This window comes from Geospiza fortis, unplaced genomic scaffold (assembly GCF_000277835.1).
Source record: "Geospiza fortis unplaced genomic scaffold, GeoFor_1.0 scaffold188, whole genome shotgun sequence".
NCBI lineage: Eukaryota > Metazoa > Chordata > Aves > Passeriformes > Thraupidae > Geospiza > Geospiza fortis.
The window spans coordinates 4,456,748-4,472,093 of NW_005054337.1; the positions used below are offsets into that span (position 1 = coordinate 4,456,748).

A 15,346-nucleotide genomic window follows, 5' to 3' on the forward strand; every position below is an offset into this window, starting at 1 on the left:
CCCCAGCAGCTCTTCTGCAGTGCCTGCTCTTCCCAAGTCTCCAAGAACAACTCCCCTAGCACAGGCATTAAATTCTGCACCTTCCAGAGCCAAATTGTTTCCTGATTCTTGTAGTCATTGCAATCCCCACCACAGGCTCAGCTCCCTGAAATGTACCTGCTTTCAAAGGTGGGAATGGAAAGGAAGAGTGCATGGGTGGGGAGACAGCCACGCTGGGGAAATGAAAGCTTTCATCTCCAGCAGTCTGGAATCTGGTGAGTTATTACCTAAAGAATTAAAGAATATGACAAAGGCATTATGATTAAGCCATAAAATGCAGCTATGTATTTCAGACTAGATGACAACAGAGATGAATGTAGTGTGGCATTCTTGATCCATTTGATCCCTCTGCTTTCAAAAAACACAACACAAACCGGTATCCAAAGCAGCAAACTCATGCTCCACTTTCCACATGGACTTCACTACAAATCCCAGCCAGCAGGGAGGAGCCAGGCCAACAGCCCTCTCGACCCACCAGAACTGGAAGAAGTCACTTTAATGCTGACTGACACATTAATCAAGTCAAATGAAGTCCTGGATATGTGAAGTTCTCTTTGCTTGTAAGAAATCTATGGCAGAACCCCAACCCTTCCACTCTTCTAAGATTCTTCTCCCTTGCCCCTGAAAAGTAAAAGATGGCAATGCCAGAAAACCATTAAGAGAGTTAGTTGCCTTTGATGTTGTCTCTGAGGAAGCACAATTACAGGTGGTTGGTTGGTCTGGGGAGGCTCATCAGTCACACCTCTATCGTTTCTTTTTGGTTTCCTTCTTAGGTTTCTTGCTTATCTGTGGAGCAGCTGCCTTTGGCTTCTTCACTGGCTCTGAATTCTTAGGCTCAAAACTGTCAGAGTCCTACAAGAATCAATTAAGAAACAGTCAGTAACTAATTTTTTGACCATTTGCTAACAGGTTGCATTGGGGATTCAAGTATAAACCAGAGGAAACAAGTGCTGGGTATCTCTGTTGGAACACATGGATGTCAAACTGAGGCCACATTTAATGAGACTCAAGCAGCAGCATCTCTGCTCCTTCTGCATGTGCTTTTTGATGAGTGTGAGTTTCTGCACAGAAACAGCTTGTTACCAGAGATGCCATTAAAACCTTAAATACCTAAAACAGGCTTTGGAGAAGAAAAACTTTGAAGGCAAGAAGGAAATCAACACTAAATGAAAACTATTTGAATTAGGAAAAGATAAGATATAATCACCAGGATACATGGAAACAGTCAGCAGGCATTTCTGCCAAACATTAATCACTATCATGTGCAAGACAAAAAAATATTCCCCAAAGCAGCAGTAAGAATATAAAGTTCAGAGCCTCTAAAATCTGAGGAGGGAATTGCAGGCAAAGCTTTCTTCACCTGGACTAACAAAATACTGAGATGTGATGCTTGTTTCCTTCAGAGAAGATGAGAGATAATATTGCAGCCATGGGAAATAAAACCTAGTTATCTTGTGAAAACACAAGGGAACAGCGCCAGTCTCCTCTGAGAAAGCACACACATGCAGATTGCCTCCTTTCATTAAATGCATTTGAGTATAAATATTGCTTTAGCATCTTGGGTTCTCTCAGCCTGAGTGTGCCAACTGGAAAAGGACACACCAAAAATGGCTGAGCAAGAAGTGCGAGTTCCAAGCTCCCCAGCCAGAACTCCAGATAATGGAGGGGGAGGCAGCATCTGACAGTGTCCTTTTAATCAAAGAGCTTGGTTCAAAGTCTCTCAAGTTCCTGGGCTATTACAGCTCACATCTGTGTGGCTTTCCAAGGAAGGAGACTTGGCTGGCTTTCCAAAGCTGTGATCAGTGCACAGGGAGCTGGCTGTTACTCAGGGAGGCAGAACGCTGCTGCCATAACGTGAACACTGCTGCCTTCTAATGTCCAAACTTCAAAGTCTGAGCTCCAAGGCAGCAAAGTTCCCCAGTATCCTACCCAGACTCAAGCATCATTCTCAGGATCTGGAGGGCCAGCCTATGGTGTTTATGGTCTTGTAAACAAGTCATATGGACAGCATATCAAGAGGACAGTTTATATATGGAGAAAATAAACATTACAGTATGCAAACATCAAGGCATACTACAGATGTAAGCAGCAAAAGGTCCTTGAGCCTTATTTTAACTGGGGGCTGGTCTCCAGTTTCCCACTCCAGACCAAAGCTCTCACTCTTTCAAGAATGGGTTTACCTGGTATTTCTCAAAAATTTACTGGGGAAATGATGGACTCTGACAGACAGGCACTGATGGCTGCAGAGTAACAGTGCAAAGGTTGGACTCAGTGATCTTGGAGGTCTTTTCCAACCTGAATGATTCTAAGATTCTAAGACTTGCAATGCCACTGCCTATTCATCCCCTTGCTGGGAGCTGCAGCTCCTGTGGCAGGACAAGCAGAAGGGAGCATGACCCATGGCAGGACAGCATCACATCACACCAGCAGTTAAAGAAATGGGTGGAAAAATTGGGTCATGAACTTCATCCTTCACTCTGTGCCTCATCCTGAGGCATGCCCTTCCCCCAAGAGGTTGAAAATTTCCAGGCTTCCTCTGCACAGCAGAGAGCAAACATGGAAATAAAGAGTCTGAAAACAAAACTCTGCATGCTGAGTTGTTACTGAAAATATACCATGAACATCTGTATCAAAGCACCAACCTGCAGCCTGATCACCTTGCAGCACTGAAATACCTGTCCCCAGGAACAAAGACATTTTTCTCTTTAACGAGAAAAGCCAGGGAGATGCAGAACATCCCTCAGTCTAGAGGAACAGCTCACCTCAACCTTTCCCTTTCAACTTCTCCTGTGCCAACTACATCAAAGGACCCTTGGGCAGTGGATGGGATGTCAGTCCTGAAAACTGCTTTCCTCGCCTTTAGGATATACTAGAAATCTCACCTGCATCTTGCTTCCAGAAATCACACACAAACTCAAGCCCAGAGTCATTTCCTGAAGGCAGGTCCTGCCAGGGATGTCCTGCCTGGCAATTAATGAAGGAAAACAGCAGCAGGATGACAACAGCATGGGTTGGGACAAAGCCTTCTCCTGCAGCCAGGAACTGCACATGCATTTAGCATCTTGTCAGTGCTTCAGGTTGCTTTTTTCACTGATATTATTATTTATTCCTGACTTTCCTATCTGGTGGTAAATCACAAGAAGCTGGAGGTGGGAAAGCCAGAGGGAAGGAAGGAGACTGAACAATGAAACTGTCACCAATCCCAGGGGCAGCTGCGTCTCCATTAGCCACTCCACACTCCCTCCCATCCTGTTTTCCCTGACTGTGCCCATTTATATCAATATTAAAGAGCACTACTCACTGCCTTGTGGGACTTGGACACGGGCAGGATGATGGCAAGCACACAGATCAGCTGGAAAATGGCTCCAAAGAAGAGTCCATAGCGTAGCACATTCTCCATGAATGTGGGCTCAGGGATCTCAGGTGGGGAGAAATCCAACTCTGCAGCCATTGTCAGTGCACCCTTCTCCTCTACTGCTCTCAAGAAGACTGGTTACTGCAAGGGGGAAAATACAGAGCAATTTTTTGCATCATCCTTTCTGGCATTTGCTTTCTGTTACCCAAAAATTACAGACTCCCACATGGAGTTTTGAAGATACTCTTGATCTACTGGAGCAATAACAAAAAGGAAAATGAAAGCTGTGTTTAATTTGGGTGTTTGTCTTCTGTCACTTGCCTACAAAAATAGCACTTAATTCCTGGTATTAGGCCATTTGTGGATGAGGAGCAGACAAAATATGAACCATGTTCATGAAACAATAAGGGAAAGGCTTAATAAGCAAGAATAAATTTCTTCCTGAAGTTGATCACACATGCAAGGTGATTACTACTTATTTTACTTATATTGTCTCTGTGGTCACAGCCTTGTTGTTTTAGATGCTGTACAAACCCAGCTACTTAAACCACACAGAAGCAGAGCTGTTGAAGGCAGAGGAACAAGTTCTGTGTACAAATTTAAGTGTGGCTTTAGTGGCTGGTTACACTAAGCCCCACACAAGGTAAAACAGCCTCCCAGGTAGTTTGTGGCAGAGTTAAATATTGATCTCCTGGGTCCCAAGCTCCTCAGCCATGAGACCATCCTTCCTTCCTCCCTTTATCTTTTGCTAATGGAGTTGTCAATTTGTCCTATGAATGAGTAATGGCTTTTCACAAGGAGGGAGAACTCTCCTGCCAGAACTGCTAGAGTAAGCCTCAGGAAGTCCCCAAAGGGAAATCCAATTAGTCTGAGATGCCATCACACTCAGCTGTGATTAGTGCCCCACTCGGTTTTCCTGACCTGGACGATCCCAGTGTGCATTCCCTGGATCAGCACTGCTCACTGAGAGTCACAAGTCTCTGTACCACTAAAGCTGGCTGTGACTGAGTCTGTGGGCTGAGTTTACCCCTAGGAAATGTCTCCAAAGCAGGAGATATCTCTGCATTTCTCAGGCTGGGAGGAGATTGTTGCAATCTGCAGATGTGACCCAGTCCAGAAGGATGGTAAACGTGGCAAATTCCAGCAAAGTTATAGTTGATAAATTTGAGAATCAACTCAATGCCACTGCACAAGAGGCAACTATCACTTGGTGACACGCTAAAGGGAGAGGTAAATAAACTACAAAAAGTAATTATTTCGTTTTCATTCAGCTGAAATACAGAATGTTAATTTGAATTTTAAGACAGGAAAACCCTTCCAACTGCACAGACTACCAGCCACTGGAATAGAGAGACTGTGGATTCCCTGCTACTGGTGATTCAGAAGAGCAGATCAGATAAGCACTGGCCTGGGATGGGTGTGGGTATACACAATTCTGCCTTGGAACCAGGAGATAAGAATAGGTGACCTCTCGAGGTCCTGTGCAGGTCTGTACTTCAGAGAAGGAAAATGTTTTAAATTCTGATTCAATCTCAGTCAGCAAGGGCTGTGTGGGACCTGTAGATGAAGTCAGGACACACAATGACCCACCCAGGCTCAGCCAAAGGCTGCTCAATGCTTGAACAAAGCCTGCATGCATGTGGCTCATCCCAAGTGCTTTGGCCTTTTAAATCACCTCTCCCAGATCACTAAGGCAGCAGGTCCTAAGCAAGACACAGAATCACCTCTGAGTTGCATTTATCTCATGTGGATATCTTTTGAAAGCATTACTGTTTCCTGGCCCTGGTCCCAGCAGGAAGGGAAGTTCCTTCATTGCTCACCTGGAGTCTTCTCAGGACAAACTCCTGCTGATAACCCCAATTCACACACCTGAAACACAACACACAGAGATAAACAGGAAAAGGAAACACATACAATGAAAACAGAAAATCTCTGTCCTCATCTTCTACAACTGTCCCCTCCTTTCCCCTTTTCCAGCTCACCTCCCCTGAGGGCATCAGTAGTTCTCTAACAAATCCAGGTGCCAGGACCAGCACCAAGAGCTCTCCTGCAGGCTGGCAGCAGCTGCCACCACCATTTGAGGCAGTATGCCATGAAACATGGTCAGAAAAAACCTGGCATTGTGCTCCAGCTAATTACAGCAGTGTCCTTGATTGCTCAGGCAACCCACGCTCGGACCATTGATTTTCCTGCTATCACTGGAGCCCAACTCTGAGCAAAACTCCTCAGTTTTAAAAATCTCCAGTGGTTCACACAATGCCCAAAGCCTCTGCCTTGCACCTAAACCAACAGGTCTCTGGATGGTGGAGCCTTCCTCCCTGTTCCCAAGAAGTTCAGTTTCACCACTTATTCCTCAGACAACATCTCTTCTTCTCCAGGCTGTCAGCTGCCATTGTCCTCAGACCACCCCACCATGGCCACACTTAAAGCAGCTCTTCCTAAATCGCATTTGAAGATGAATAATCCTCTGTCAGACCCTGAGAGGGAGCTGTCCTTGCCCCTCCAGTTTATTCACAAGCTTTGATACCCAGCGAGTGAGCTGGAGGGGTGGGCAGATCCCTCCTCTCCCCAGAGCCAGCCAGGGCTCCTCGGGGTGCAGCCCCTGCTGTGCTCAGTGACAGCACCACAGAGCATGTGGCTGTTCCCCACGGCTCAGGGACACCCTCTGGGATAAATAACCAACACATCTCCAGGATCAGGGCCCTGCACCAGCCAGGAGAGACTCAAACCTTTCTTCTTGCTGCACTGTGTCTCTCCCAGCTGATGTCTTCACCTGGCACTACATAAATAACTGGCAGGGGGCAAAGCCACGGGAACAGCTCAAGCAATAGGAATTAGCTTCTTCTTGGGGTGAAAATAAAACACAATGAAAGATTCCGTCAAAGGACGGGGCAAAAAAAAGCTCAAGTTGGAATTTTTAAAAGGCTCAGCAGGTGTCGGGACGGAGCCTGGGCAATTCCCAAGGGCTGTTCCTGCCCGCACCGCTGGATCCATGGCCGAGGAGCCCGGCTTGGGACAAGGGGCCGGGGGCTGGCAGCCGTGCCCGGGCTGTGGCAGAGCAGCTGGGCAGCCCCAGGCCGGGGACACCGCTGTCCCCATCCCTGCATCCCTCCATCCCTCCGTCCCTCCATCCCTGCGTCCCTGCATCCCTCCGTCCCTCCATCCCTGCGTCCCTGCATCCCTCCGTCCCTCCATCCCTGCATCCCTCCGTCCCTCCGCAACCATCCTAGCAACCATCTCAGTAACTGCCCCGGCAACCACCCTGGCAACTGCCCTGGCAACCATCCCAGCAACCATCCCAGCAACCATCCTAGCAACCATCTCAGTAACTGCCCCGGCAACCACCCTGGCAACTGCCCTGGCAACCATCCCAGCAACCATCCCAGCAACCATCCTAGCAACCATCTCAGTAACTGCCCCGGCAACCACCCTGGCAACTGCCCTGGCAACCATCCCAGCAACCATCCCAGCAACCATCCTAGCAACCATCTCAGTAACTGCCCCGGCAACCACCCTGGCAACTGCCCTGGCAACCATCCCAGCAACCATCCCAGCAACCATCCTAGCAACCATCTCAGTAACTGCCCCGGCAACCACCCTGGCAACTGCCCTGGCAACCATCCCAGCAACCATCCCAGCAACCATCCTAGCAACCATCTCAGTAACTGCCCCGGCAACCACCCTGGCAACTGCCCTGGCAACCATCCCAGCAACCATCCCAGCAACCATCCTAGCAACCATCTCAGTAACTGCCCCGGCAACCACCCTGGCAACTGCCCTGGCAACCATCCCAGCAACCATCCCAGCAACCATCCTAGCAACCATCTCAGTAACTGCCCCGGCAACCACCCTGGCAACTGCCCTGGCAACCATCCCAGCAACCATCCCAGCAACCATCCCAACAACCATCACTAGCAACTGTCCCTAACAACTGCCCCTAGCAACCGCCCTGGCAACTATCCCAGCAACCATCCCATCAACCGCCCCAGAAACCATCCTTGGCAACCATCCCAGCAACCATCACTAGCAACTGTCCCTAGCAACCCCCCCAACAGCCGCCCTGTGCAACCACCCCACTCCCCCTGTGCACTGCATTCCCAGGGCAGCCTAAGGGTGATCCAGGGCCTGGGGCACCAGGGGCAGGGGGGGTTTGGGGGCTCCACGGCCATGTCCCTCCAACCCCCTGAGGCCAATCAGCCCCATGGTGCGTGGGCCCAGCCCAGCTGTGGGTGCCTGGTGGGTCACACATTCCCTGAATCAGTGAGGTTGGAAAGGGTCCCTGAGGTCACCAATCCAACAAACCAGAGCACTGAGTGCCATGTCCAGTCGTTCCTTAACCACCTCCAGGGACAGTGACTCTACCACCTCCCTGGGCAGCCCATTCCAATGTCTAATCACCCTTTTGTCACAGGCATCTTTTATGAAAAATCCTTTCCTTAGGATCTTTTCTCCTGAGAAGCTGAGAGGCCTCAGGAACAAAATGTAAACAATGGTTATCTGCTGCTGTGGAATGCAACAGGTGGATCTGTGATTGGTCCATGTTAGTTGTTTCTAATTAATGGCCAATCACAGCCCAGCTGGCTTGGACTCTCTGAGTCAGAAGCTTTTGTTATCATTCCATTCTTTATCTTGCTTGCTAGCCTTCTGATGAAATCCTTTCTTCTATTCTTTTAGTATAGTTTTAATATTACATATATATAATAAAATAATAAATCAAGCCTTCTGAAACATGGAGTCAGATCCTCCTCTCTTCCCTCTTCCTGGGACCCCTGTGAACACTGCCATTCCCTTTGTGTGAAGAAATTCCTCCTGATGTCCAACCTAAACCTCCCCTGGTGCAGCTTGAGGCTGTGTCCTCTCATCCTGGCTGGGTGCCCATGGCAGAAGTACCCCAGGCCTTTACACCTCAGGCTTAATGTACTCACCCCCTAAATCCCTGTGAGGGTTTTAATCCCACCACCAATTAGGAGGCCTTCCAGTCCTGGTGGGTTTCTCTTTATCCACAAGGTTTTCATCTGCTCCCTTGACACACTCTGGCAGCATCAATTAAGATGTGCTTCTGGCTTTGCTCTTGACAGGGACTTTATTTTCAATGTCCTGTCCAGTTTCCAGCTCTGAACTGGAGATGGCTCCATCAGATGAGCTACAAAGGGGGAAATGCCTTGGGCTCTGTTTTGCTCGTTTGTGGTATTTAAGGAATCTGATTTGTTTTGCCCTTTTCCTCACCCTAAACTATCAGATGTGCCAGGTTGGTTTTTCTGCAGAGCTTTATTACCAGAGAGCCTAAACACTTTGGGGAAAACCTAATCAGTTTCTTATCTACTGAGGAAGTAAGGTATGGCATTTGTAATAAAAGGATTTTCTAGGCTGTTACCAAGCATTTGAATTAAGTGGATATTAATGATAACAATTTCAAAGATTTTTAGCAATTGGATTAGATAATCCTTCATGTTTTTTAGTGTAGAAGACATTACAGACAACTGGAGAACACTGCTGAGTGAATGGCAGAAGCCAGAGACATTTATACACAGAAACTTTTCTGGCATAATAATCCTAAGAGAAAATTACTCTTAAATGGAGCTTCTCCTGCCCCTGGTGAGTGACTAAGGGATAATGCCAGATCTCAGGAAAGCAGTAAATTCTGCCCTTTCACCTTCTTACCTCCCAAACTCTAAATGTTTGGGATGAAAAAAAAAAAAACCATGGAGAAGGAAGAAATAATTATTGAAAATATAAGGAGGGATCTTATCAGAATGGTTTAACAGACAGATTTAATTCTTCCCAGTATTACCAGTACACTGAATGTGCTGGTGCTGCTGCCCACACACCTTCTCCAGTCCAGTCCTCTCAGATGGAGTTTGGAGACAAAGGGGAAAGGACCCTTGTTACTGTATATTTTATTATTTTTCCTCTCTCCCCAACAGAAATGGCACTACTGACTCCAAGCAGAATTAGGCAGGTGAAATGTGCAGTTTTTAGGCAGCTCCTGGCCCTTCTCTCCCCCTCTATTTCCCCCCAAACCCTCCAGGGCAGGAGTGCCCCAGCCTGGGAGCCACAAGCAGCTGGTGCCATCAGCCCACTGTGGCTCCCCACCCTCCCCAGCCCCACACTGACCCACTCCTTGCACCTGACTGGAAATGACAAAAAAGGAAGCCATTTATTAAAAAAAAAGGGGAAGACTTTCCCAAAGCCTACCAGATGCAAGTGGGTTTCAGAGTTAAATTGATTCAACAAATGAACATGACAATTTTGTCAGCTCTCTGTTCTAAGCAGGGACAATGCTCAGGCAAGAAGCCTTTCTCCAAATCCAAATAATCTTTGGCTTTTTTTAGTCCTTTCCTCATTTCTTCCTTGTGGTATTTCCTGCTTGTCTTTGCTGTATTATCACTCACTGTACGTGTGACCCTTGTGCTCCAAGCTCTCATCATCCTCAGGTTGCACATTTGTATTCAGCCAGGAAGAAAATTACTGACAACTGCTCTTATTTCTCATCCCTTTCTGGAAACACAGCCTTCCTCATTCCCTCTCCATAAACCACATTTTGCCTTCTTTATGCCAGTACCATCTCACTCTTATTCAGTTTTTTATCAGAGGCTTTTCAAAGGATTGAAGGTGCCTCTCCCTGTTCACTGATCCTGGCTGCAATGTGCTGTGTAACCTTCCAGCCAAGGCTCCTTTCCAGACTGAAATGAGAGTGCTAAGACCAAAAATGAGCTCCTTAATTACTGACATTCACTGCTGGCATCTCAGCTCTGTCTGCCACGGCTGGAGGAGGAAGGAGATGGTGTTTAGAGAGCCAGAAATTCAGGAATCAGTAACTCTCAAGCCTCCAGCTGGGTGTAACGTGCTGGTGCCTGGCTGAAACTCCTGGCAGTTCACTTGGGTGATGCTGAAATGCTCCAGAGCTCTGCTAGGAAATAAACAGAGGCACACAGGTATCTACAGGCTCTATAAATGGATCCCACCTGCAGAGCCCATCGTGCCTCCTGACAGATGCACATCTCACAGGCTGCTGCCACTTGCTCTGTTGTACAGGCTCAGGGACAGCTCATGTCTGAAGATTAAGCACGATTTTCAAGCAGGCTTTTAACACCACAAGACAGCTCTTCCAACAGCCCTTCTTGCACATTTTGAATTTCTGATTTATTTTGTCTGTTTTTAATCTGATCCCCTGCTTCAGACTCATTCTCAGAGTGCAAACAGTGCTCTCATCCACCGTGTCTCCTTCCTTGAGATTATTTTGATAAATGCTTGTATTGGGCTTCCTACCAATTTGAATTCCTCCAGGAAAAATTCTCCTCAGGAACTCATTGATGTTCAAAGGGTTGAGTCTGGAGGATCTGAAGATCCAAGTCTCAACACTTTATCCTTCCAAGAAGAAGAAACCAAGTCTTGTATAATTTTCTAATGGCAAGTCTCACCACACCCGCTGGGTTGGAGTTTGGGTTTTTTTGTTTCTTCCTTAGAAGGAACTGGTATCACAGGCTAAATCTTGTCTTTCTCATCTCATTTTAATTTGCTTGCCTTCCACAGAAATGAGAGGATTTTTACAAAGAACTTAGAAATGAAAGTTACTGTGAACACAGCAGTAATGAACGCTGCAATTAAACGATTATGAATTTATTATACTGTGCCTGAGTTCTGCCACTTGGGATAAGACACTTAAACCAAAATGGGTTCCATCCCACCTCTACGGTGGCAAACCCAGGAAAAAACCCATAATTTTCAGTCTTAGGCAGTTCTGTTTTATTCTCCATTCGGGCATTTGCCACAAGTTAGTCACCACCCCACCTCTCACAGATATTTCTGCATAAGCAGCTGCACAAGCCAGAGGGAGAGCCTGTGGAGCCTGGTGGAGAAGCTCCAAAATTGACCTTTCTGGGTCCTGGGAAGACAGGAAGGTTTTGATTGAAGCTGAGACAGGAAATCCCAGGGACAGAAATGCTGCTCTGTTTATGCTGCTGCAGAACTCCTAAGCTGGATGCACCCAGCAGAGCCTCGAGGGTTTTTAGAAATTTCTGCTGCCTCCTTCAATTAACCGAAAGCATGGTTTTGGGTCTTGCTGGGTCCAGCTGTGCATGGCAGGAACCCAACCTGGGCAGCACAAGGAAAGCCCTGGGATGATGCAGCTTTATAGAGCCCTCTGTGGAAGCAGCTCACTTGAGATATGAGCACAGACCACAGCTCTCCTAACCCAGGCTGGGCAGCAGGCTGCCATAAACAAGGCAGTTATAGACTGATTCTCCTTGATCCCCTGATTCTCCCTGATCAGAGAAATACTGCCTGGTATAATATCAGCTCTGTGTAAGGCAAGGGGCCAGCTGGAAGGAGAATCAGCTCAAGACCAGGCCATAAGATAATACCTTGAAATAGCACTGCCTCTTGACTGGTTTAACAGCTTGATCTGATTCATCTGTTCAGCCAGTGCAGCACCAAGACAGTGGAAGAAAAATAAGTCATGCTGAAAAATTAGTGCAACTGGCCTCACACATGAGAGAACACGAACAGATTCAATAAAAGCTAACAAAAATCCCTTTCCAGTTTGCAGGGACTGCATACAGTTGTGTACACCAGGACCAGGAGTTTGGAAAACCTGCTCTGTGCTACTCAGGAATCCCCATCTCCAGTGTCTCCAGGGGATGACAGATGATACACCTGCCTGATTTGCAAGAAGCAATGAGAGGCAATAACAGAGTTAGACCATCACCGGGTGCTTCTGACCCCCTCCACAGATGGGCACCCCAGCTGTACCATCCTCCCTGCAATCCCTCTGTGCCACCAGCAGCTGGGATGCCACTGTGGTGCCAGGTGAAGGTATTTGGCAGCAGGCAGACATGAGTCATCTCACCTGCTGAAACTTCTTCCCATCATGGAGTCCTGCAAACCCCCAGGCAGGACAGTCTGCATCCCCATCAATTCTGGGCATTGTGAAGTCAATATGGAAAACCTGGCAGGTGGAGCTCATGCTGACACCTCATTTTGAGCTCCTCTGAACTGTCCTGGTCTTCTTGGCTTGAAGGCTCTGTGTTGGTTTTAATGGGGCTTTCGTGAGCCTTGTTCCAGGAATGAGCACAGCTGCTGGTGGTGCAGCACCCCAGGGAACACCCCTGCTTTCTTCCAGAGCACATCAATGGAGCAGGGCTCTCCAGCTGCTCTGTGGGCTTGGTGCGAGGCTGTGAGGTTTGTGAGGGACTGAACTGCCCCCCTGGTGCAGGTGTGACTAACAAAGGAGAAGGAGGAAAAGGCTGATAATCAAAGAAAAATAAAATAGCAATAAAAGATCAGCCCTCCTGTTCATGCAGTGTGACAAAGTACTAATGGTTAACTCACTCTCATTGTGGAGCAGAAGGAAAAAATGCAATTGCAGAGGAAAAGCGAAGTTCGCCTGGCAAAGTGAATTTGTCATTCACTCTGCCAGATTAATGCTTTTATTTACTCTTCACTCCTAGAGGGATAAAGAGAAATCGTGCAAATGACCCTGGGCTGCGGGCACAGCCCCCTCTGCACACACACACACACAAAGAGGATGCAAACACAGCCTTTGAAATTCAGGAGGATAATTGGTGCTGTGACGGTGGAAGCCCACGGGACTCCTGAGGGAGCTCAGGTATAAAAGGCAGAGATGAAGCTCCCTGGCAGCCAGAGGACACCGGGGAGCTCCGGGAGTGCCCTCCCTGCCCGGCACGGACCCTGCGGGCTCCCGGAGCCGCTCCCGAGGAGAACTCGGATTTGCAGCGGGGGAAGGAGCACCTGGGAAGGAGCTGATCCGGGAAGAGCTTGTTTTCTCCAGGAACGGTGAGTGGGAGCCTCTCTCTGTGCGTTTAACAAGATAATGTCTAGTTGGAAGTTGGGGACAATTAAATTCCACTGAAATGCAGTCAAAGCTGGCATCAGGAATGAGCTTTGCCAGGTGCCTTTGTACCATCTCAAGACTGATACCAACATGTTTTTGTACCAACTTATAGAATGAAACAACAACTGAGCTACATCATAAGCGCAAACCAGTGGAATTATACTATAGATGAGCTTTATAAAGCATGTTAGATGAGATTTATAAATCTTGCTAGGTGATTACCAGCTGTAGCACAGTTCTTCTCTTTTGCTGTGTTGATGTGAGTTTCTTTTCCCCTGGCAAATGAACGGTGTTTCACTCACCAGCAATGAAACTGTGTTTGAGCCAAACAAAGTGTGAGGAGGAACACAACTCTGTGCTACAGGTAATGCAAAGCCAGCCTGGGCACAGGGAGGCACTTAAAAGAATTTCTGCTTTTCTAATGAAGCATTTTGGGCTATGAAAGTTTCAGCTTTTATAAAACAGCAGGCATGGCAAAAGCTTCATTTCATCTACACAGAGGTGTTTTGAAGACTGCTCATGTTGAGGTTTCAGAATTGGCCAGAGGCAGTTACCCAGCTCTCCAACATCACTGTCACAATGCTGCTGTTCCCAGTGCACAGGATGGAACAAAGCTATTACACCTCATCTGCTGGAATGGTGCTAAAAGCTCTTCATCTTAAGGGGGATTTATTTATTAATCATTTTTTCACATGCTGCCAGAATGGGAAGGGAAGGTGTCCCTCACCTCAGGAGAATTTCGAAGGTGACAATGTTTTGCAGAGCTGTCAAGCTGCCTGCACACAGGGTGACACTTCCATTTCCCAGCTTCTCTTCTGAAATAGCAGACACATCTGGGAAGGGATGTAGAACTTTCATTTCTGTTTTATTCCTGAGGGGAAAAGGGAGACAGACGTACCCCAAAATCTGGGAGCAGGCTGTAGCTAAGGGAGAGAAGACAAAGCAGGATAGGGGGAGAAGAACAAAGCCAGAAACAAAGAAAAAATAATTTCAAAGAAACTAATAGTAGAGAAATAAAAAAAAATCTCAAATGTTCAAAAAGCAATTCTAGAGAAAAATCCAACATTTAAAGAGAAGCCAGAGACAGAAATAAAGTGATAATCAGGGCTGTGTCCTAGGAAGGGGAAGCAGACAACATTGGGCATTTACACTGGCACTTCTCAGCTCACATAGAAGCTTCTCTAATACTGATTAAATCTCCTGGTTGGCACTTTCTATAGATGCAGGTCTGCTGGTACCCACTGATAGATGCCTTAGATAATTTCCTCTATCTAGAAAGATCTGACTTGGGATTTTCTTGAAGATATTTAGGGGAGAGGTACAGAAGCAGCATGTTTTTCCAAATTCAAATGAAAAAGTCAAAAAAGAAAGGGAAACAGGGGATTTGTTCTAAAAGCAGAAGTCCTGGACATCTATCAAAGCATTCCTTGGCTCTTTGGGGGGCCAAAGTGATTGTGCAGGAAGAGAAGATGCCCATGAGCACAAGGAGCTTTGCAGGAGCTACTGTGCTGTTCCCAGGGGAAATGCTGGGGAAGCTGCTGGTCTTATCTGGGAGCACAAGTAACTGGAAACAGAGCCTGGGCGAGATTGACTTGGTGACAAGGAACCCCATTTCTTAGAGGGACACCTTTTTCACGTCTGTCTGTGCACTTTGGCACTGCCACTAATTCTGTTGTGAGCTTCCCTGGTGTCAACATCAGACCCACCTGCAAGAGCTCAGGTCCTGAATCAGCCTCCCCCTCTCTGCTCTGTCCAAGCGGAAAGGAGAGCTCACTGATGATGTTTTCCAGCACAGAGCCTCCCTCCCTCCTCCCCCCAGGGGTAAAACCCACTCCTTGAAAGTTCCCTTGGGCAATCAGAAGTCCAAGCAAACCCTTTCCGTCTGGAAGCTGCTCCTTTTACAGGGGAGTACCGTTATACATTTGGAAGAGGTTTTTTTCCCTCCTCTTAGGGAGATCAAACACCTTTCTGCTCTTTTCTTGTGTATAAGAACATAGAGAACAGGGAAACTTGGTATTTTAAAGGTTCCTATCCACATTCTTTAAGACTCTTCTTTGAGCAAAAGATCAGTCGCTTTCAATGGAAGCTCGGGAAGAGCG

At 47.3% G+C, this 15,346-nt stretch overlaps 2 protein-coding genes across 2 annotated transcripts in view; one reads left to right on the plus strand and one right to left on the minus strand.

The window, feature by feature from the left end:
• Positions 1-301: 301 nt before the first annotated feature.
• On the minus strand, positions 302-5,283 carry MANBAL (mannosidase beta like). The gene is made up of 3 exons (XM_005422242.3): positions 5,215-5,283; positions 3,341-3,535; positions 302-891 (listed from the first exon to the last, which is right to left on the minus strand). Exons 2-3 carry the CDS (start codon positions 3,488-3,490, stop codon positions 784-786), a joined length of 258 nt encoding a protein of 85 aa, XP_005422299.1. The 5' UTR covers positions 3,491-3,535; positions 5,215-5,283; the 3' UTR covers positions 302-783.
• Positions 5,284-13,157: 7,874 nt separating this feature from the next.
• Positions 13,158-15,346, plus strand: part of GHRH (growth hormone releasing hormone) — an 8,340-nt gene continuing 6,151 nt past the window's right edge. The window contains exon 1 of the mRNA XM_005422243.2: positions 13,158-13,189. The gene's annotated coding sequence lies outside the window, so the exon portion shown is untranslated. The remainder of the gene's footprint in view (positions 13,190-15,346) is intronic.